The sequence below is a fragment of the Manis javanica genome, chromosome 7, assembly GCF_040802235.1.
Source record: "Manis javanica isolate MJ-LG chromosome 7, MJ_LKY, whole genome shotgun sequence".
In the NCBI taxonomy this organism is placed as follows: Eukaryota; Metazoa; Chordata; class Mammalia; order Pholidota; family Manidae; genus Manis; species Manis javanica.
In genome coordinates this window covers 24,929,634-24,954,674 of record NC_133162.1, presented here as the reverse complement: position 1 = coordinate 24,954,674, position 25,041 = coordinate 24,929,634, and the positions used below count along the sequence as shown (strand labels likewise).

The 25,041-nt window shown below is 35.3% G+C and overlaps 1 protein-coding gene across 12 annotated transcripts in view; it reads right to left on the bottom strand.

Annotated features, from left to right (window-relative positions):
* NT5C2 (5'-nucleotidase, cytosolic II) overlaps positions 1-25,041 on the bottom strand; it is a 146,945-nt gene that overhangs the window by 8,326 nt on the left and 113,578 nt on the right. For 8 of the 12 annotated variants that reach the window (XM_037001339.2, XM_037001340.1, XM_073240487.1 and 5 more), the window contains 6 exons: positions 6,841-6,958; positions 5,948-6,043; positions 5,600-5,623; positions 1,831-1,922; positions 1,642-1,699; positions 520-613 (listed from right to left, as the gene is read on the bottom strand). In XM_037001339.2, the coding sequence (XP_036857234.1) occupies positions 520-613; positions 1,642-1,699; positions 1,831-1,922; positions 5,600-5,623; positions 5,948-6,043; positions 6,841-6,958 (482 nt within the window). Of the gene's footprint in view, positions 1-519; positions 614-1,332; positions 1,515-1,641; positions 1,700-1,830; positions 1,923-5,599; positions 5,624-5,947; positions 6,044-6,840; positions 6,959-11,107; positions 11,127-25,041 lie in introns of those variants that run through there. The other 4 variants (XM_073240489.1, XM_037001341.2, XM_037001346.1 and 1 more) reach the window with 4 other exon arrangements.

Below are 25,041 nucleotides of genomic sequence, written 5' to 3'. Positions count from 1 at the left end.
GGGCTACTATCAACCCAAATGTGTTTCTGAAGTATTTACCAAAATGGAAAACCAGAGAAGGCCAGGATAAAGTGGCAGAGGTGGCTTGCTGTAACACTGCCTCCAAAATGTACTTAAAATATAAATCTATTTTTATTTTAAACTAGAAATCAAAAGGCATCTATTTTATTTGCAACAATTTATAATCTATTAATGTAAATAAATATTAATTAATGTTATTAGTCAAGTGGGAGGTATTTGGAACAAAACAAAACAACAAATGGACCATAATCATCCTTAACACTAAAATCTCTTCTAAGTAAGTTTGGGAAATGCAAACTGAAGTAAGATCTAGAAGCCAAGCATCATCACTGAAGAAAGATGAGCATCACCTTTGAAAGCAGGACAGCCAAAGACATGAACAAAGGTATTCTAGAGAGCTAGTAGAGGGGGGGCAACTCTATTTATACTTTCACATTAATGTCAGACCATTAAACACATGGCAGAGAGTGAGCAAGTGAAGAAGCCACACTTAGGTACCTTGTAATGAACCCAGTCAACAGCGTCTCTTACATCCTGGAACATACTCCGGTAAGACATGAAGAGGTCCCCATCTTTAAATCCTGTTTCACAGCTATGGAAAGATGAAAAGAACATGACAGGGAATCCAAAAGACAGTAAATAAAATGAGTATCAGACACTGCCCAGGGGACCCAAAGGTTCCAGGATTACATAGATAAAGGCTGTGGCTAATTAAGAAAATAATAATTCCCTCATGAAAATCCTTTTAGCCACACAGATGACTATAGTGTTCAATGGAAAACAATGATTGTAAACAAATGCAAAGTGATAGAAGAATATGCTGAATGGAAGCTGAGCCTTTCAGCTTCCAAAAATATCAATTCTTTTATTCAACATTTTTAAGAAATAGGGTCCCATCAAAGAAACATTTAAAACTTAAAAAATTGGTAATTTAGATTCTCCCCACCCTGACTTTTCTGTTGTTGTTTCTAGGTACTAGGTGTTGCCTATTTTCTACTTAGCTCAGTGACTTAGTGATCCACCAATTTAATGCCTTGAAGTAGGTAAGGCCTAAAGAGGTAAGAAGTTAGAAAACTCTGGCATTTATTGCTGAACTTTCGGCAGTGGTTATATAAAAAGGAGAGGATAACTTAAGACTTAAGCAAAATTTTACTTCAGGGAGGACAAACGGCATTTATTCCTCAATTAAATCTTGCTGGGCCTGGGAATGAAACTAAATTACCATCCCTGAATGGCTCCTGGGTAGCTGCTGTGAAATGAGTTGGGGGGTTTTAGTGTAATTCTGCTTGGACAGATAATCATCACACAAACCTCCCACTCAGTTGTCACAATTAGCACCTCTGCTGGCCGTCTTCATTCCCAGGAGAAGCCAATCAGAAGTGGTCCCTTCCAAACATGGCTGCAGCACACTGGCAAGGAGAGGGGCCGTGTGGGAGGTGAGAGCCTGCATGGAGCTGCTGGCGCTGTCCCATCTCTCAGGCTGGCAATGTGGCATCTCTCACTAGCACTAAATTCACTTCAGAAAAGCAGAAAAGACCTACAATGGCCAGTTCTCTAAAACCCTGTACATTAATTTTAAAAAATCAATTGGAAAAAAAGAAAATTATAGTACATACATACCTGGTATATCTGGGACAATTAGTAAAAAAATCTACTAGGCAGGCCAACAGGTAGGTCTCTGAAAAATGAAGAATACATAGTCATAAGCTATAATGAGATAATTCAAACTTATTATCTCCCTTGAGCAAAGACAAATAATGATGACAAGAAGAGAAAGCATCAGTATAGACAGACATAGAATGAGTCTACCTGGTAGGTTGAACAGTGTGTTCAGAATGTAAAATCTTTCAGTGTCATCTCGTTGGATAAATTTATTTGGATACTGCTCTCTAGTCTCTGGTCTGAAAGAAAAAATTTAAAATCAACTGACATTAAAAAAATTAACATTATAATAACTGAGAAATATTCATCATTCAAAAATTCATTCAAATATTTTGGGGGCTTATGTGCAAGGCAGGGTTCCAAATATTACACATAGGCAGCTATGAAGACGAACCAGCTCAGATTCTAGCCCTTAAAAAGTTCTGAGTCTGGGAAGGGAGGTGACTCACATATACAATTATAACAAGATTTAAAAAAAAATCACAACTGCCACAAGAAAGGTGCAAAGAGCTATGAGAAAACAGAGAAAGAGGAGCCACTTCAACTGAAGGGTAGAGAGAAGTAAATCTGGGAGTGAAGAAAGGAAAAGCTAGGAAGGGTTCATGGAGGTGGTGGCATATGAACACGGTCCTTAAAGGCTAGGTGGACCAATTCAGAAACTAGTCCAATTTGAGTAGTGAAAGGGGAACAGAGAAAAATAAAGCTAGAAAAAAGAATTGAGGCAGATCATGCTAATTGCTCTTACACTTCATTTGGGGCAACAGGATGCCACTGCCGTTTTTTAAGCAGAGGGATAAAACCAACAGAGCTGAATTGTAAAAATATTAGTTGCAGTTTTAGGATAAAATGGAAAAAGAAATTTGATGTGTTAAAAAAATGGCTACAATTTCTTCCTATCCCTTTGTAATGTGACCTTGCAATTTCTCTTGAGTAAGAGGCTCACTCTATTTCTCCATCCTTGAACACAAGCTTGAACAGCAGCAAATGGGATCTAAGCAGACAGAGACTTAGAAAACACTTGTATGTTGGGAGTTTGTCTCTTGCTGCACTTGGAACTCTGAGACTACTATGTGAATCAGAGTGAGATAATTTGCTAGAGGTGAAAAGTTACATACAGAGATGAGGCACCCAGGCAACAGACTGCCCAACTGCCAGACATGTGAGTGAGGCCATTCTAGATGGACTGAGCAACCCCAGAACTGCCCAGCTGACTCCCAGAATTTTGAGCATTTTAAATGAAGTAGCCACTGTTTTAAGCTGCTGAGTTTTGAAGTAGCTTATTACACAGCAAAAGCTAAGTGCAACAGAGACAAAGACCTGGGAAATCAGTTAAATGATTATTGTAGTAGCCCAGATGAGAAGAGTAGGGGCCGTCATAGAGTGGTAGCAAAGGAAATTAAAGGGAAGAATTATTCAATAGAATTGCCAAGGTAACATGAACAAGACCAGGCAAAAGACTGGATGTGGCAGATGAGGGAGGAACGTAAGAGTCAAAGGTGATGCTGCTCACACTAAGGAGTCCCTGAAAGCGTGGCAGTACCATTAACAGAAATAAGAAAATTGGAAAAGTAGATGTAAGAGGAGTTTTGTTTTGCTCAAAATAAACAGGTTTTTACAGACAATTAGAAACAAAGGTCAAGAATTTAAATCAAAGGTTCAGACTTAAGACATCACTGTGATCTATGCACATGTAATGATGAAGTCCCTTAGAGTGCAAAAATAGAAGGAAAGACTGAAAATTAATCAACAGATCCATGGAGAACATTTAGGGTTTAAAAGAAGAAAGCCAATCAAATGAATACAAGTTGTTAGAGATGCACAAGAACCTTGGAGAGTGAAATGAAACACTGAATGAGGAAGAAGAGAATAGTATTAATAAGTGCATTACAGAGAAACCAAAAGGGAAAAAAACTAAAATAGAAAAATGCACAATTCTCATGGTGAAATATGGAGATTAATCTAAACAAAGGACACCAAATTTAAAGTTCATACTCAGAGTAATTGGGGTGAATTCCTGCTTGGGTTTGTTAACCACAAATGACATAAACTCTAGTTAGGAATATAAAATTACATTAGCTCCCTGGTTTAGTCACCCTCCTGATATAAGAGTTCCCAAAAAAGAAAACTTTGTAGACTATCTCACCATCTAGACTTCCAAGATTTTCTATAATGAAAGTTAAGGCAGAAGGGAATAGTAATGATATGCTTTCCTTAGTCAGGTTTAGTGAGATGACATTGTCCCCTTAAATACAACAGACTTTCTGAATCCCTCCACCATTCAAGAGTAATTGCTTTACATAAGGAGTTAACAGTTATGTATTAGGCAATTCAAATATAAAGATTTGTTTACTTATTTATAGTTAGCAATTATATTTTGTTTAAATTGTCAAATCATGCTAGTATATATTTAAAATAAAAATTAATTTGTGGAGGGAGGAAATGTATCATAAAAGAAGGAATGCTAGACAGGGTCTTGGGAGGAAAATAGTTGTATTCCACACTACTGCTAACTTTCTGCGACCCACAGAACAAAGACTTGACATCAGTATTATCCTATTCTAAATCTTTAAAGGCCCTTGCCATTGTCCAAAAGAGAGGCCCCAACTCATTAGTAAGGCATGTAAGGTGATGTCTGCTGGAGCCTAACTTCCCTCCCAGCCATGTTCACCACCACTTCAGTGTCTCTCTTTCCCTCCAGCTTCAGTCTCTCTTCTCCACAAACTTTTCCTTTTGACCCTAAATACTGTACAGTGCTAAGAACTGTTTGAATGATTCTGCATTTATTCATAAATGACTTTTTTTTGGAAACATACTTCCAAAGGAACTATTTGCAAATTTTACTGGCTTATTTGGGGGAAGACAAGAGGTCTGTGGATTTTGGGTTAGTAAATCTAACTGTAATACTAATTTATATAACTGTTTCTCTTCCTTTTCTTCTCTGACTACCCCTCCCCTGTAACATAAAAATCCCTTTTTAGACATTAAATAGAACCTTGGTTCATCTTCACTGGGATTCTGAATTACAGTGACAATGTCTATATGTAAATAGCCTACATTGCTAGTGCTATTTGCAATCACTTCTTGTTTTAATCTTGCCTCCTCATATTCATGGTGTTTAACAAACCCCTCATGAAAGGAACAGTGAAAAGGCAGGCATAACCACTGGCCTGCCCAGATGTGTCAGGTGGAGGTGTTTACTTCACACTGTTCTGACTATGCATACGTGGAAATCTTTGAGCCTGTTTAATTACAGTTGAAGAGTCCTGTATCAGATACTTCAATTCCAAATAGAGCATTGCTGTGACCTCAGATTTAAAGGAAACTGGTAGAATTTCGGTTAGTTTACTATGCCTCTTGTCATAACCAAAAAGACAATGCCTCCTTAACAATTTCAATGTAGAAGTGCAGTTTTATTACTTTACCACTGAGAATGAATAATGTATGGAAAAGTTACACAAGAGACTGACACATAACCTATTTTGGTTTAAAGAATTGTTCTGACCCTAATACAGTATCAGTAGTAAATTAGGTAGTATAATAGAGAAAATGTGTAATTGTAAAGCCACAATTATAGAAATTGTCCAATGTGGTATTGTGATTTCTGAGGAAAAAATTGGAATGTTTCACCAAAAAATAATGGACACTAAATTTTATCTGCTGTTTGTTAGGGTGGAAAGTCCAAATTAGTGAGAATAGTGGAAATATTCTGATATGAAGATAAAGCTTATCCTTGTTTTAAATATTACCACCCTGTTTTCATTCTTAACCCCATGTTTTAAAAAATTTTAACCACATGACCAAATATCTGAAGCTATTCATTAAAATATAAAAAATAATGTATTAGCTGTTAAAAATCTTAATCATATACATTGCTGTAGTATTAAAATTTTAAAGTACTTTATGTATTTGTACATACCTCTTCTGAGCAGCTATCTGAGAACTGTATTAAAAAGGAGAAAATAAAAATCTTAGAATTTCAAGTAAGTCAAAGCCACTACAGTTCTTTCTGGGCAAGTTCAAGATTAGTTTTGTTAGAAGATATATAATTAGAAGGCACTTAATTTAAACAAAATCTAAGTGCTAACTATAAGTCAGTTTGGGTCCTAACTGCCTAATAAATAATTGTTGAATATCCTTTTGAAAAGGAATTGCTCTTTAGTGATGAGGAAATAGGAAAGTATATTATATCTGGGGAGACAATGTCATATTCATGTTTTTTTACTATAAAAACACTAGAAAGAGGCTAAAGGTTCTTCATACGCACCCCCTTATGAAGTTAAATCCATGTGCACAGACCAAGAGGTTTCCATAAGCATCAACTTTCAAAAGATTTCCATATAATGTATCAAAGACAAGTCCCCTATGTGAAAATGAAGACATAGTCAATAATGCAAAGTAATACAGGCAATAATCTTATGCAGTCTCAATCACCATGAACCAACCTTATCTTATTCAAGCATTATGGCAACTCAAGGAATGTCCCCAAAACAATATAACCCTTGAGGCTAAAGTGAGTGAATAAAATCTTAAAAATTAATCCAAGAACAACTAAAAAATTTTTACTCTGGCCAGATAAATATCACAACTGATTTCTGAAAGAAGTAAGAGCTTAATCAAACACAGTATAAACTATGATTCCTCTTAATACTGCTGGTTCCATTCTAAGTGTCTTAACTTCCTTGGACAACTGAGCTAGCTTGTATTTTCCTCTGTTTAACTGTTGTATACAAGACATATATGATGGTACCTCAAATAAACATCATCTTTCTTAATCTCAAATATTTCCTATCAAATCAAGAAATACAAACTACCAAGAAAGCTCCTGATGACCAAGTTAAACGTAGTAGCAAAATATGTAACTGCTCTCCAATAGCCAAAGGCAGGAGCATCTGTAATTACTGTCCGTCAGTTTGAATAATTAATTCCTTTTCTTTCCCATTAGTGAATCTTCCTTAGAAACAATAAACTAAGCTCAAGTCAAGAAAACAAAAGATATGGTGTACATGAAAAGTCCATTGTAGTTTTAGAATCAACATCAACCAAAACAAACATATATATATATATTTTTTATTTTTTGGACCAGGTATATACTTAGAATTATTAATTTTGAGGACAGAGGGAGGGATCTTAACCCCAAAAAAATTTTTGAAACATTACCTGGTAGGGAACGTAGAATCATAAGCAAAGCTGAGCAGCTCCTGAGGATAGCCAATAGAAACTAATCTCTCCACAGTAAGTTCAAAGCCAAGGGACTCATACTCTGGGGACTTGTACACTGCACAAAGAGGAGGCTCTCATTAAAAGAAAAGCCAGTTAAAATAGAAGGCAAGTGAGTGAATTTCTACTATTTCTTAGTTCCTCCCTCTTCCTAAATCTGACATTTTTCTTTCCCCCCAAAACTCCATGTTCTGTACTGCCCGGAGTAATTACAGAACTGCACTGTTAGTCTGTGGAAAGAGGTCATATTTTAGTTGGAGCAGCAGCAACAAGATGAATTATCAGACATTTCAGAACAGTTCCTTCATTCTTAGGAAACCAAGTCCAAACATTTTTATTTCTTTGTTCTTTCATGCTCACCATCTACAGGCAGAAAAAAACCCAATATGCACAGCTGTGATATGAGTGAGAATATAACTAAATAGAAAACTAGAGAGGTCTATGTATGCTGAAGGCTTCACTGATGTGCACAATTGGTGCAGGAATCTTTCAAACTGAGCTTTTTAAAGAAACCAGTCTATTTTTGGAATTCCTATTTGGCTTGGTATCTGCTTTATACTCCTCCAATCAGCATAATTTTATTTGTCAGGATTAACTTGTTTTCTTATCAGCCCTAACAACATTACAGTCATCAAAACTACACTTTACAAGTTACTCCTGCAAAATCAACCATAAAAGAACATGTCTGAGACAATTAAGGAAATTTGGATGTGAACTGAGAATTACACATTAAAGTATTATGTCTAGGGGTAAGGGAGGGGGGTTGAAGGGAGGTGGTCAAAAGGTATAAACTTCCAGTTATAAATGAGTACTAGGGATGTAATGTACAGCATGACAACTATAGCTAAACTACTGTTAAGAGAGTGAATCCTAAGAGTTCTCTCTCTCATCACAAGGAAAAAACTGTTTTTCCTTTATTTTTTTTTCTGTCTCTTATTGATACCTATATGGAGAGGTGGATGTTAACTGCACTGGGGTAATCATTTCACTATATATGTAAACCAAACAATCATGCTGTATGCCTTAAATTTATACAGTGATGTATGTCAATTATTTCTCAATAAAACTGGAAAAAAGCATTAAAAAAGAGAATTAAATTATGACTCATTTTATTAGATGTGATTACAGAAGGATGGGTATATGTGCAAGTGTGTATAAAATAAACAGATCTCCTTTTCTGCCTAAGCATCATACTGAGTCAGTTACAGGTAAAATAAAGCATGGGGATTTCTTTCTATTATTGTATGTATCTGAAATTTTCCATAATTAAAAAACTTCTTAGAATCATCATTGCAAAAATTCTGCTCCTCTAAACAGGTTTTTTTCCAAATGCAATGTTTAGGTAAGCATCCTTCCACAAGTCTCTAGGAGAGGGTAAGCAATATTAAAAATAATAAAAAGACCTGCAATCTTGCTAAATACGAAATAAGGCCAAAAAAAAATCCATTCTATTCTTATGTCTCATAATAATGCAACTACTATTATAATATTACAGTTCTCTCTAGGATTCACATACAGCCAGCCTGTGGCTGTGGCTCAAATTGACTTTTCATTGCAATTAGTCTGCCTATCTAGTTAGTACTAATATTATAATAAGTGCAAGTTTCCCTTTCTCCCTTTCTAAAAACAATCCTTCAGAATATTTCTGGAAGTACAGAAAAGAAACCTGTAATAATGATTGCCTCCACAGTAGGGAATTGAGTGGATAAGGAACAGGGAAATGAAGGAGACCTTCTTTTATACCTTTCAAACTTGTAACATATTAATGTATTTACTTATTCTTTTTAATTAAATCAAAAAATTTAAAAAGCAGGGTAAGCTTTTGAAATCCTTTAAACATGCCGTATTTAAAAAGACTAAAATTTTGAAGGTCCTTCAGGAAATGTGTGAGTCATCTCATCAGAACAGTTACCAAAAGAAGCTATCATTTCTTTTGTTGTCTCAGAGGTAATAATAATGTAATGTTAATGCTAACCCCAGCTAACATTTTCAAAATAGGTTCTTTTTTTTTCCTCCTCTCAATTGCAGCCTCATCTTTCCCCCACCCGCTAATAAAACTTTTTGAAGTTTTAAGTTTGGAATCCTTAAAGCTAGAAGATGTACCCTGTGGTAAAGGAAGTGCTATATATTCATACACTCTAACAGTAAGATCTGATGCATTACCACAAAACCAGGAGAGCACAGCATCCACTGCTGTCAATTTGAATTATTTTGAGAATACAAAATAACACCTTTCACCAAACCCTGTGCTTCCACCCAGTTGAAAATAAATCTCATTTTAACAAAATTTCCATAAAACAAACATCATTTTCAATCCTAACAAAGCCCCACTTATTGCAAACAAATTAAATGAAACAAAATTCCAGTATAGCTAAGTAGTTTGGATAATACATTGACACTGATTCTTATAGGATGTGGCGCTATATAAAATGTTTGCAGTTATTAATTTTTCAGAAGCATTATTTGCTGGATATGCCTTAAGAATGGGAGACCAAAAAAAAAAAAACCTTAATCACCCCCCTCCAGCTCACCCCTAAATGAACAATTTTCCCTAGTTAGAAATCAGGTAATTATACAGTGATGATATAATGGTGATTAAAACCTGTGTCTATGAGAAAATTTGGATTGAAACCCAAATCAATTTATTCTGAATTTTTAGTGAAAAAAAAAAAGAGGGAAATTCTCAAATCCTCATTTTGCCAGCACAAACACTAGGATAGCAGAAAAATAAAAACACTGTACACTTGCCACACTATGTTTATTCCAGGGCAGAACTTCCCAAGTATTCAACTGAGGTGACCTAGAAATTTCACCTATAAAAAAAACTTCAAATTTCCTTTCTCTAAATGAGTTTAGGTACTTCCCAAAAATATGATGTATTTTCTCTATTTGCTGACCTTAAGTTACATAGCATGTACAGTATCAGCTAAAGCCAGAATTGAGGTTTGAGACTCATCCAAAGCTCTTTGTTGGGGGGGTATATTATCACAGTTAAAAATGAATTTCTAGATTACACAAACCATCAGAATTTAAGTTTGGGTGCTGAAACATACTACTCTCCCTCCAGATTCTTTCACCTAATCAAAAAAAAACCTGCTTCTGTCACAGGTGGGAATGGATTTAGCAAAGAGAGTCCAAGTTCCACTTTGACAACACAATCTATTTCACTAAGCTCCATGTTAATCAGTAAGACCTACAAGCTATTGACATTTTCTCATAAGCTTCCTGGGTAATCATTTCAGTAACACAAATTCCTAGGCCATTACATCATCTGCTAGAAAACTATGCAGTACACCCAGGGCTGGAGAAGCTGAATTGCAGCTGCACAGAGCATGTAGATGTTTTATTCTAAGTGTCCCTTGGGAATAATCACAATTTTTTCTGACTTACTGCAAAATGACTATTCTTAAAGTCTACAAAGTACCACTACTCCTTAGGGAGAGTGAGGGAAAGCAAAAAATTTTTTTTAATCAACAATGTCCTTCAAAGCTAGTTTTGACAACAGTGGAGAACCATATATACCACCTCAAACAGTACAGCTCTATGCCTCTCCACAGCTGCAAAGGCTGTAATTTCATCTTCTTTCACAAAACTGGAGAGTAAATGATGCATAGCTTCAAGTTCAATTCTTACAACTGACTTCCAAAATACGGCCAATAGTTTCAGAGTAAACTTAACCTCACCCATTCACTGCTTATTGCTTCTTCAAGAAAGTCCATTGGTCTATCTTAATTTACCTAATATCCAAAGACAAAGAAAGAAGTTATTTTAAGGGTCAGAGTCCTAGTGCTGTCTCAGCCACTAGGGCAGCACACAGTGTTCTCAAGTCACGCAACTAGACTATAAAGAGAACAACCAAAGTTTTGAAAGCTGAAACTACGAGAGCATTTAAAGATACTCTTTATTCCAGTATCTGCAAGGAAAGAACAGCTCTACAAAAAATATCAACTGCACGCTGTGGGAATGAAAGTTGTGGGCTCTGTTTTGAGTAAATGCTATTCATACGAGATAGAACCTTCATTAGAGGAGACAGTTTCTTTGAAGTGAGCCTAAAACTTTCCGCTGGGAAGTCTGGAATTCTCATGCACTTTTTCCCTTTGCCATCAAGACTCACTGTGTAGTAGTTCACAGAATTTAGAAAAAGGAAGGGCAAACCTCTACAGAGGTTCCAGCCTAGCAGAGTACTGCTGCCAAAATGAGAACTCACATGAGGCAGACGCAGATGCAGAGTGTCACTCCAGTCTTGAAGGAGTTACACTGGCTCTCCTGTTAAAAAAACAAAACAAAGCAACAAAACAAAAACAAAAAAACAAAAACTGGTTTTAAAACTGTTGTGATGGGCTGAAACAGAGAGACACCATTTGGAAATTGGTAGTTACAGGAGTTACTGCCCTTCTATTTAGAAGCCTCTAATAAACACTATAAGTGGCCATTAACAAAACAAGGGTATTAAAAATAAGCCTAAATATTGAGCATTATTTAACTTTTCTTGCACCCTGAGCCTGAAATACAAGCCAAGTCTGATCTTGAAATGTTAAGACAAAAGACAAACAGAAAAATTAATTTATTTGGTCTTAGTTTATTTTCTCTAGTACATTTCAGTTTTATGTGATAGAAACTGAATGCAGCTGGTAAACAGTGTTTAAAATTTAACTATAGTAAATAAAACAGACTAAATAAAGGATACAAGAATAACCTAGAGGAGTTTCATCTTGCTTTTAAGTACCCATTTAGATTAAGTCTACCTGTATCTAATCCAACACCTAAAATTTGTCATACTGATAAGAGACAAGAACCAACTTCATGCTGCTAAAAATCTAACCAGATGTCTGATATGGAACAGAAGGAAAAAATGTTTATTTTGATCTGTCAGTGGATATTTGCCCTTACTAAGGAGTCATATTATTCTACTTTCATAAAGTTAAACTACCTACCAGCAAAATAACTGACTTGAAGATACATACATCCTTAAGATAATGACAGTTTTAAGATATGCATTATATTTAACTTTATAGGGAGTCATTTTCCGTAGATGTTTAGTTTCTGAAAACATAGTTACACTCCTCCAACTTTTTTTTTTTGTGGTACTAAACAGAAGAGCAAAAATGACCAAATATAATGTCTACAAGTCCTATAAACATTACAAAAGGAGAACCTACCACAAAGAAATGTGAAAAGTCCAACTCAACCACCCGAAAACAGTTTATTTACTTTTATGCCATGAATGTCATCAACATCGATGTTCTCTATTTATTTAGGCTATGTGATGCTGGTTCTGAGACTAACTAGAAAGGTAGTAACTTCACATTTTCATTAAGGAAAATTTAAATAAAATATTCCCAATTCTCATATAAACAGATACCAGCAGACTTTTTCCGCTTTTCAGAACTATTTGAAAATACTAAAATAATAACATAGATGTAGTAAAAGAATTTATTTGTAAACCAAGAGATCACAAACGATCCAAAAAAAGATACTGAAATTTTCTAAAAATGGTCTTAATTTACTTAAAATACAAAAGCTAGATACTATGCAATACTAGTAACATAAAATAAAACCAACTCCCAAATGGCTGGATATATAAACAATAGGAGTTTGAAAGACTGCCAATTTCAATTCATTGCAAAAGCAAAATTAAATGGTAATTAAGAAATATTTTTTTAATGTTAAGAGTATTAGAATGGTAACAAACTCAAAATTTCTCCCTTTGAGAACATGTACACTTACTATAAATATGTATTTTAATTTAAAACAGGAAAACTGATAATTACTGACATAACTTTAAAAATTCTCTTTAACCAAAGGAGCTCCCTGTAGTAAAAAAAAAAAAAATTGGAATAGCTAATATATATACATTTTTTCCAAAAATAAGAACAGCTCATTGCACTCAAATACCTGTATTAAAGTTAGAGCAATTCAACAAACATTTGGGTGACTACTGTATACCAGATACTAAATGCTGAGAACAAAAACTGGTCCTCGGCCTAAAGAAGCTCATAGTGCACTACAGGAATATACAAGTAGATATTTATAATAAATTCTAGATCAAAATAACATAATTTGACTAAGAAGGTATACATAGAGGGACAGAATAAGCACCCAATTAACCCAGCTCAGGAAGTCTTCTTAAAAACCACACATGAATTTACTTGAGTTTATACAGATAATTCATTTTTATAACCAGTCTCTTCTAGGTACTATAAAGTTTCCAGACAAACTTTCTGAGATTCAGATTCAGGTAATACGTTCCAAACACCTATAACAGTGTCAGGCAAGTTAATTAATGTGTGAAATGGGCTAAGTGTTGGTGTGTGTCTGCCTAAAAGGGGAAATAGCTATTCAGCTGTAGCTGACTTTCCCCGGGAAATGAGAGGCAAATGTTGTCAACCGTGCAATAAAGACCAGCCTAGATTTTCACTTTCCCAATTTTTAACTACTGACTCAATTTAAAAAACCAACAAATTCTATGTGAGCCAAACCGTAGTCTGTGATCTGAGCTGGGTCCATGGGCCACCAGTGTGCAACTTCTAGTGTATATTTTAGGTCACATAATTCCACATGAATTCTCCTATCTAACTGTAATGTTTTGGCTACCCTCTTCTTCAAACAGAAAATTTGAAGTCTTTAAAAAGTCTTTAAAAAGTAAACAGAATTTAGGAACTTAATTAATTAGAAATCCAGGTGGAAAAAATTCATTCTTCAATAACCACAGGGTATCCTAGATAATGTTATTTTATTCATCTAAATGAAAAGTTGAGGGGGTAGATAAAGAACTTAAGAAATAAAGGAATCTTTATGTAGTCACCTAATTTTGTCCCCTATCATAATGCTATAACAATTATAATTACATGAATCTGATTCCTTTACATGACTGTCAAACCAAATGTTCCTAGTGATAAAGAATCATAATCACTTCATAGTCTGCCTATGTAACTGTTGGAGTTCCCTGACCCAGCAGGTTTTAACTTTAATGTTTAACCTGAACCTTCACTATTCAGCTTGACTCCATTATCATTCATCCTTTTCTCAGTGCCCATTAACTCCATGATAAAGCAAACATTCATCGAAAGTGGAAGTAGAAAAGGGATTATAAATCAGTTTGCAATTATGTTAGTGTTATTTCGATAAAAGTTTATCCATGTATGGGGACTTGATAATATGGATAAATGTAGTAACCACATTGTTTTTTCATGTGAAACCTTCATAAGAGTGTATATCAATCATACCTTAATAAAAAATTTAAAAAAAAAAGTTTACCCATGAAGAAAATGTCCTACAGTATTAAAAGGAAGATATACTTTAGTAATTTTAGTGATGTACTAATACTTCACGACAGTCCTAAAAAACATCTGGCTTACTTCTGAATGTTTTTATGACTGGCAATGGCAAGTAAAGATCATACACTGATAATTGGTTAATTATTTCTATCACTCACCATGTAATGGAGGAGATGGAATTGCATTTTATTAAGCAATCTTTTACATTCTCTAATTACCTAGGAACAAACCACATACTCCAATTCAGAGAAATCTTTTTTTTAATTAAAGTATTGATACACAATATTATACTGGTTTCAAATGTACAACACAGCAGTTCAACAGTTACCCATATTATTAAATCTTCAACCTCTACAGTGCAGTTACTATCAACTTAGAAAGATGTTACAAAATCATTGACTATAGTCAGAGAAATGAATTTAAAGTCAGTGAAAACCCTAACTGTAATACAGAAATGATATAAAGAGAAGCAACGCTTGGAAATTAAGTGCAGACTAATATACACACACACACTTATTTATATTTAATTATAAATTAATATTTATTTATAATATATATAATATATATAATAAATATATATAATATGTAATAAATTTGACTTCAAATATAAATATATATTTAATAGAGTTACTTTAAAGTAATCAATATCTAAAATAGGTATTATATGTAATATAAATATATATCTAAAAATAATAGTCTTAAGGGTATTTATCTCAACTAATACAAAGAACTTTTTTCCACAAGTAAGGTAATGCACTGTAGTATTACTCCTTTTTAAATTCTTTCCTAACATAGACCATCTCAAACGAACATTTGGTTGTAGAAAACAGTATTTCATTTCCTGAGAAAGATAGTATAAAAAATCCTTAAGTTCATAAAAAAGCAGTAAAAGTGGCTAATATAAAGATTGTATCTCAAGGGGGGAAAAAAAGATGGCAGCATGAGAAGTGAAGCACAAACCTCCTTCCAGAATCACATAAAACATGAAAATACAGCAAATACAACTAACCCTGAAAAAGTAACCCAAAGATTGCAGAAGAGACTGCCTACATCTGGGGAAAAGAGAAGACCTCACAGAAATGGGTAAAGTAGCAAAGCCTCCATCAGGCAGGACCCAAGAATTCCCCCAACCCCAGCCAACAGGCAGGAGGAAGAGAAAGAGGGTGGGTAGGGAGTAGAAGCCCAGGATTGCTAACCACCCACCCCTGGAGATCTGGTCCAGCAGCATGAACCCACATTACATGGTTTTCTGGAGATTAGTGGGTTTGGAAAACAAAGATGGGCAGAACTTGGTGAAACAGATTCCAGCCGCTTGTGAAGAACAGATACGCACAACATGCACCCCTGGGCCAAAAAAAAGGCAGGCAGTTTGAAAGACTTCCCAGCAGCCAGAGGGGTGCTAAAGGGGCAAAGATTACACACAGCTCGCTGCTCAGGAGAACAGGTAGGTGGACAAAATCGTCCAGGCATGCTCAGCCCAGCAGTTTGGGAACTCTCAGGAGCATCAGATGCTCTATACCCCTGGCTGGCGACACAGCCCTGAGGCCCCCCACTGCCTGCTTGCCCCACTGGACCTGGCAGTGGAGGCAGCATTACAGCTGGAAGGCAGGAAACCCTCCCATACTAGCTCTTTCCTCTAGGCAGGTGCTGGTTCTGCTTGCCTGCGACCCCCGTCATTGCTGCAGGTGCTCGGCAGCACCAGAGAGCAGAGCTTCTAGGCACCAGAGGGAGCTGTGTACACAGTTATTATTCCATAGGAAACACTTAAAAATGAAAGGGCAAAAGAATTTGGTCCAAACAAAATTGCAGGGAAAAATGCCAGAAAGAGGGCTCAATGAAACTGACATCACCCATCATCTTGACAGAGATTTCAAAATAAAAGTCATAAAACATGCTCATGGAGCTACAGAAAATACACAAGATCTCAGGGAGGACTTCAACAAAGAGAAAGAAACTTTGAAAAGTACATATATGAAATGAAACATACAATGGAGGGACTTAAAAGTAGATTAGATGAGGTAGAGGAGATGGTAAATGAAACAGAAATTAGAGAACAGAAAACCAAAGAAACTGAGGCACAGAGAGAAAATGGATCGCCAGGAATCAAAGAATAATAAGAGAGCTGTGCGATCAATCCAAATGGAACAATACTTGCATTATAGGGGTACCAGAATAACAAGAGAGAGAAAAAGGGATAGAAAGTCTCTTTGATGAAATAATTGCTGAAAATTTCCACAATCTGGGGAAGGAAAGAGCTTCTCAGGTCATGGAAGTGCAGAGATCTCCCAATACAAGGAACCCTGGGAAACCAACACCAATACATAGTGATTAAAATGGCAAAGATCAAGGACAAGGACAGAATACTGAAAGCAGCCAGAGAGAGAAAAAGAACACTTATAAAGGAAAACCATCACATTATCAGCAGACTTCTCAGGAGAAACCTTTCAGGACAGAAGGGAGTGGCATGACACATTTAATGCAATGAAAAAGAAGGGGCTCAAACCAAGAAACACTACCCAGAAAGATTATCATTTAAATTTGAAGCAGTGATTAAACAATTTCCAGATAAGCAAAAGTTGAGGGAATTCACCACCAACAAACCGTCTCTGCAGTGTATCTTAAAGGGACTGCTCTAGATGGAAGTGCTCCTAAGACTAAATAGCCGTCACCAGAGAAAATAAAACCACAGTAAGGGAAGTAGACCAATTAAGTACTAAGCAAATACAAAATTAAACTAAGTACTCACAAAGTTAGTCAAAGAGTACAGAATATGACACCTCATATACGAAGAGTGGAGGAGGAGAAGGAAGGAGAGAAAAAAAAAGAACATTTAGATTTCTTTGAAATACTTTAATAAGTGAGTTAAGATAGACTGTTAGGTAGTAAGGAAGCTGCCCTTGAACCTTTGGTAACCATGAATCTAAAGCCTACAATGGCAATAAGCACATTATCGAAAGTTACCTTAAATGCAAACGGATGCACCAATCAAAAAACACAGATTACACAATGGGTAAAAAAAAAAAAGGACCCATCTGCCTACAAAAGACTCACTTCAAACCCAAAGACATACACAGACTTAAAGTGAAGGAATGGAAAAAGATATTTCACAAAAATAACAGGGAGAAAAAAGCAGAAGTAGCAGTACTTATGTCAGACAGAATAGACTTCAAAACAAAGAAAGTAAGAAGAGATAAAGAAGGACATTACATAATGATAAAGGGGTCAGTCCAACAAGAGGAAATGACTATTACAAATATCTATGCACCCAATGGAGGAGCACTTAAATATATGAAACAAATGCTAACAGAATTAAAGGGGGAAATAGAATGTAATACATTCATTTTAGGAGACCAACACACCACTCACTTCAAAGGATAGATTAATCGACAGAAAATAAGTAAGGAGACAGAGGCACTGAACAACACATTAGAAGAGATGGACCTAACAGACATCTACACAACAAAAAAGCAGCAAGATACACATTCTTCTCAAGTGTACAGGGAACAGGTTCCATCCAGAATAGATCACATACTAGGCCACACAAAGAGCTTCAGTAAATTCAAAAAGATTGAAACTGTGCCAATCAGCTTCTCAGACCACAAAGGTATGAAATCAGAAATAAATTATGCAAGGAAAACAAGAAAAACCCATGACACTTGGACACTTAACAACATGCTCCTAAAGAATCAATGGATCAAAGACCAAATTAAAAGAGATCAAGCAATATATGGAGACAAATGAAAACAGCAACACAAAAGCCCAAAAACCTGTGGGATACAGTGAAGGCAGTTCTAAGCAGAAAGTACATTGCAATGCAGGCTTACCTCAAGAAAGGACAATCCCAAATGAACAGTCTAAACTCACAATTAATGAAACTAGAAAAAGAAGAACAAATGAGGCCCAAATCAGTAGAAGGAGGGACATAATAAAGATCAGAGCAGAACTAAATAAAACTGAGAAGAATAAAACAACAAAAGGATCAATGAAACCAGGAGCTGGTTTTTTGAGAAAATAAACAAAATACATAAACCCCTAGCTAGACTTATCAAGAAAAAAACAGTGTCCACACATAAACAGAATCAGAAATGAGAAAGGAAAAATCACTATGGACACCACAGAAATACAAAGAATTATTAGAGAATACTATGAAAAACTGTATGCCAATATATTGGATAACCTAGACAAAATAGACAACTTTCTAGAAAAATACAACCTTTCAAGACTGACCCAAGAAAAAAACAGAAAATCTGAACAGACCAATTACCAGCAATGAAATTGAACTGGCAATCAGAAAACTATTTAGAAAAAAAATTTCTGAACCAGATGGCTTCACTGCTGAATTTTATCAAACATTTAGAGAAGACCTAATACCAATCCTCCTTAAAGTTTTCCAAACTGTAGAAGAGTAAGGAATACTACCACTCATTCTATGAGGCCAGCATCACTCTAATACAAAAACCAGACAAAGATACCACAAAAAAAGAAAATTACAGACCAATAGCCCTGATGAACATAGATGCAAAAATACTCAACACAAAATATTAGCAAACCAAATTCAAAAACACATCAAAAACATCATCCATCATGATCAATCAAGTGGGATTTACTCCAGGGATGGTACTATATTCGAAAATCCATCAACATCATACACCACATTAACAAAAAGGACAAAAATAACATGATCATCTCAATAGATGTTGAAAAAGCATTTGACAAAATTCAACATCCATTCATGATAAAAACTCTCAACAAAATGGATATAGAGGGCAAGTACCTCAATATAATAAAGGCCATATACAACAAACCCACAGCCAACATCATACTTAACAGTGAAAAGCTGAAAGCTTTTCCACTAAGATCGGGAACAAGACAAGGATGTCTACTCTCACCACTTTTATTCAACACAGTACTGGAGGTCCTAGCCATGGCAATCAGACAACACAGAGAAATAAAAGGCATTCAGATTGGTAAGGAAGAAGTTAAACTGTCATTGTTAGCAGATGACATGACACTGTATATAAAAAAAACCCTAAAGAATCCACCCCAAAACTACTAGAACTAATAAATGAATTAAGCAAAGTTGCAGGATACAAAATTAATACACAGAAATCTATTGCATTCCTCTATACTAATGATGAACTAGCAGAAAGAGAAATCAGGAAAACAACTCCATTTACAATGGCATCAAAGAGAATAAAATACCTAGGAATAAACCTAACCAACTCTGAAGACTATACAATGCTCATTAGAGAAATTAAAGACACCAATAAATAGAAATATATCCCATGCTCATGGGAAGAATTAATATCAAAATGGTCATCCTGTCCAAAGCAATTAACAGATACAATGCAATCCCTATCAAAATACCAACAGCATTCTTCAATGAACTAGAACAAATAGCTCTAAAATTCATATGGAACCAGAAAAGACCCTGAATAGCCAAAGCAATCCTGAGAAGGAAGAATAAAGCTGGGGGGATTACACTCCTCATCTTCAAGCTCTATTACAAAGCCTTACTAATCAAAACAATTTGGTACTGGAACAAGAACAGACCCACAGATAAATGGAAAAGAATAGTTAGCCCAGATGTAATCCCACACATATAAAGCCAATTAATAAATGATAAAGGAGCCCTGGATATACAATGGGTAAAAGACAGCTTCTTCAACAAATGGTGTTGGCAAAAGTAGACAGCTACATATAAGAGAATGAAATTGGATTATTGTGTAACTCCATAATGGATCAAAGATCTAAATGTAAGTCGTGAAACCATAAAACTCATATAAGAGAACATAGGCAAAAATCTCTTGAATATAAATGAGCAACTTTTTCCTGAACACATCACAGGCAAGGGAAACAAAAGTACAAATGAACAAATGGGACTACATCAAACAAAAAAGCTTCTGTACAGTAAAGGACACCATCAGCAGAACAAAAAAGGCATTATACAGTGTGGGAGAATATAAACAACTTATCTGATAAGGGGTTAACATCCAAAATACATAAAGAACTCATATGCTTTATCACCCAAAAAACAAATAACCCAATTAAAAAATGGGCAAAAGATCTAAACAGACACTTCTCCAAAGAAGAAATTCAAATGGCCAACAGGCACATGAAAAGATGCTCCACATCATTAATCATCAAAATGCAAATTAAAACCACAATGAGATATCACCTCACACCAGTTAGGATGGCCAACATAGAAAAGAATAGGAACAACAAATGCTGGCGAGGATGTGGAGAAAGGGGAACCTCCTACATTGCTGGTAGGGATGTAAATTAGTTCAACCATTGTGGAAAGCAGTATGGAGGTTCCTCAAAAAACTCAAAATAGAAATACCATTTGATCCAGGAATTCCACTCCTAGGAATTTACACTAAGAATACAGGATCACAGATTCAAAAAGACAGATGCACCCCTATGTTTTTCACAGCACTATATACAATAGCCAAGAAATGGAAGCAACCTAAGTGCCCATCAGTAGATGAATGGATAAAGAAGATGTGGTACATATACACTATAGAATATTATTCACCCATAAGAAGAAAACAAATCCTACCATTTGCAACAACATGGATGGATCTAGAGGGTATTATGCTCAGTGAAATGAGCCAGGAGGAGAAAGACAAGCACCAAATGATTTCACTCATCTGTGGAGCATAAGAACAAAGTAAAAACTGAAGGAACAATACAGCAGTAGACTCACAGAACCCAAGAATGAACTAACAGTTGCCAAAGGGAAAGGGACTGGGCAGGGGTGGGTGGGAAGGGAGGGAGAAGGGGAATAAGGGGCATTACTATTAGCATACATAATGTGGCGGGGGGGCACAGGGAAGGCAGTATAGCACAAAGAAGACAAGTAGTGATTCTATAGCATCTTACTACGCTGATGGACAGTGACTGTAATAGGGTATATGGTGGGGACTTGATAATGGGGGGAGTCTAGTAACCACAATGTTACTCATGTAATTGTATATTAATTATACCAAAATAAATAAATAAATAAATAAATAAATAAATAAAACACAACAAAGCAAAACAGAAGAAACAAAACAACATTAGACTCAGACACTGAGAGGTGACTAGTGGTTACCAAGGAGGAGTGGTTAGAGCAGGTGAGGGGAGGAGGATAAAAGATAAAAGAGCACACAAAGTCCCAATCATGATAGAAGCTGACCACAGGGTCTGTTGAACCACTATGATGTACATCTGAAACCAACATATGACTGTTCATTAATGATACTTTAATTTTAAAAATTAAATTATAAAAAGCAGTTATATTTCACTCATATGTGGAATATAAGAACAAAGGAGAAACTGAAGGAACAAAACAGCAGCAGAATCACAGAACCCAAGAAGGGACTAACAGTTACCAAAGGGAAAGGGACTGGGGAGGATGGGTGGGAAGGGAGGGAGAAGGGGGGGAGAAGAAAGGGGGCCTTACGATTAGCATGTATAATGTCAGGGGGGCACAGGGAGGGCTGTGCAACATAGAGAAGACAAGTAATGATTTTACAGCATCTTACTACACTGATGGACAGTGACTGTAATGGGGTTTGTGGGGGGGACTTGGTGAAGGGAGGAGTCTAGTAAACATAATGTTCCTCATGTAATTGTAGATTAATGATAACAACAACAAAAAAAGCAGGTGTGACTACTTAAAGCAGTGACACAGGTTTTCTTGTCGGTTTATAAACTGGCTGTGAAACAATTCCAACAGAATTACTAAAAGGTCTAAGAAATGATAGCAATATTGGAATACATTTTCCCTTATAAGGTGACTATATGAAGGATAGTATCTACTTGGAAGCATATTTTGTTATGGGCTTTACAAAAAATTTAGTCTTTTAACCCATTTTATGTGTTTAGTTTTGCAAGTCACCTCAAATCTCTTTTGGGGATTTTACTTAAAGGTTTATTTTATTGTTTATAGCCAAAACTATAAATAGCAAACCTTCCCCATATATAAATTCATTTAACCACAGGCCCTAACAAGTTCAGCTTATTCAAACTGGATCCTTGATACAAATCATGATTGGATTCTAGTACTAAATAAATTATCACTTTTTATCTTCACAACTTTTCTGAGTTGAGGACAAATAGAACAAGTCTTCTCCTGTCTAAAATAATCACTTCCTGAGGCAATATACATTAGATATATATATTATGCTTGTGTAATATTCTGGTTATACTTTTATTTTGTTTGATGTTATTTTTATTAATAATTTTATAAACTACAATCCTAATTTTTTTCCTTTTTGGGAAAGGATCAACTCCTTTTGCATTTTTTTTTCTTTTTATCTGTTACCCTATGTTCTCTGTTCAAACACTCAGCTTATCCCTTTTTTCTACTTTTTCAGAAATAAAAGAAAAAAACCCAGTTAAAAAACTGGTTTAAGGAGAAAAAAGATCACTAAGGGGGATAATGACTACATTTTACTCACCAAAGTACACCTATTTTTGTATTCCTTTAATCATCAATTGTACACATTTGGTCCACTCACAAACTGATAAATCCCTCAGAACAAGTCAGAGGACAGATAAAGGTTAATAACTTAATAACTGACTTGAAAGAGCTCATTCCCTAACACAAAAATATCTTGTATATAGACAATCTGTTAGTGGAGGACTACAGAGTAAGACATTGTGCAAGTCAGACAGACTTTTTCCAAGTTGTAAGAAGGATGCCCTGAGTACTCTCTTGGAACTTGGGACTGTGAGAATTTATCTGGCTTTTCTGATGAAGGTTATCTTCCTTGGTTTGTACCAAAAACCTTTCAATAAAATACTCTCCTTTAAGAGACCTTGTTATCACACTAAGAACTTCACACAGATACATCCAGTTTATACACTAACCACACAGTTAAGTTCAACTGAGATGATCTTCCAGTATTAATTTAATGCATCACTGTTGCAAGGAACCTCATCTTTCTTGAAGAAGAAATGCTGAAGCACAGACACAGAAGTCATACATCTATCAGATGTTTCATTTTTTTAAGAAGTGCTCTCTCCCCACACAGATGGTCAAATGATTTTTTATAAGGATACCAAGACCATTCAGTGAGGAAAGTGTAATCTTCTTTTCAATGGTGTTGAAAAAATCTGTATATCAGCATGTAAAAGAATGAATTTGGACCCTTACCTTATACACCACATACAAAAGGTAACTAAAAAATGGATCAAAGACCTAAACATAAAAGTTAACACTATAAAACTCTTCATTATATTGGATTCGGCAATGGTACTTCTTAGATATGACAACAAAAGCACAGGTAACAAAAGAAAAATAAACTGGACTTAATTAAAACTTAACAACTTTTCTGTTTCCTAAGAGTGAAAAGACAAACCACAGAAAGACAGTATTTGTGAATTGTATATCTGATAAGAGATTAATATCAAGAATATTTAAAGAGCTCCTACAACTCAAAATAAACCAAATAATTCAGTTAAAAATGGACAAAGGACTAGACATTTCTCACACACACACAAAAAAAGATATACAAATGGCTAATAAGCACATGAAAGATGTTCAACATCACCAGCCACTAGGGAAATGTAAATCAAAACCACATGAGAAACCACTTCATACCTATTAGAATGACTATTAACAAAACAACAACAAAACACTGAAAATATTAAGTATTGCCAAGAATGTGAAGAAACTGGAACCCTCATGTTTTGCTGGTGTGAATATAAAATGGTGTAGCCACTGTGGAAAACAGTAAGTTAAACACAGAATTACCATATAATTCATCATTTCCATTCTAGGGTATATACCCAGAAGAAATGAAAGTAAGGACTCACACAGATACTTATATTATCAGTGTTCACAGCAGCATTATTCATAACAGCCAAAAGGTGGAAGTAACTGAAGTATCCAGTGGATGATGGATAAACAAAATGTGGTGCAGACATCTAATGGAATACATATAATATAAGGAATGAAATTTTGATACATGCTACATCATGATCATGGACAAAACTGGAAAACATGTTAAGAGACATCAGCTAGGCACAAAAGGACAAATACTGTATGATTCTGCTTATATGAAGTATCTAGAATAGGTAATTTCACAGAGACAGAAAGCAGATCAGTGGTTATAGGGCTTGAGGGGGTTATTGAGATTGGGAAGTTACTCCTTAATGGATAGAGTTTCTATTCGAGATGATCAGCAATTTCTGGAAACGGACAGTGGTGAGGCTTGCACAACACTGGATGGACTTAATGCCATTCAATTATACACTTAAAAATAGATGAAATAGCAATTTTTTGTTATATATAATTGACAATATTTTTAAAAAGGAGGAAAAAGGTACTTTGCCTTGGGGGTGTCTTCAGTGAAATTATACCAATACTGTATAATACTTTTAAGTTTTTCTCTCACACCTTTAAATGCCTCTAATGCCAATAAGTTTGGTGAGGATATATAATGCCTGACAGAAATATGATTTGACTGCCCTGGACTTTAGTCTAAGTAAATACACATGCAAAAAAATGTTAGCTTAAATGCCAATTGAGTTGAGTCAATTCCAGCAACAACAAAACAAGATCAGTGCATCTGCTATGAATGAGAAGACAGGACAACAGACCAAAGGTCCTGAGATGCTTATACAAGCGGCAGGATAACTCTGATTTACCAACATTAAGATCTAGTTTCTCTTTATTTCTTTCCTAGTATTCTTATAGCTTTATTCTATCTTTTCTCCCCACTTTAGACTTGTTAATGCAAAGTGCTTAAGTTTGGAATAACTGGATTTCATCTCTAATGGTTAATACGGCCTAGAGAAAGGAGAGGAGGACAGGAAAACTCAAAAGGGGAGTCTAAAATATATTCTCAAACCCTCTCAAGATTTTTTAATT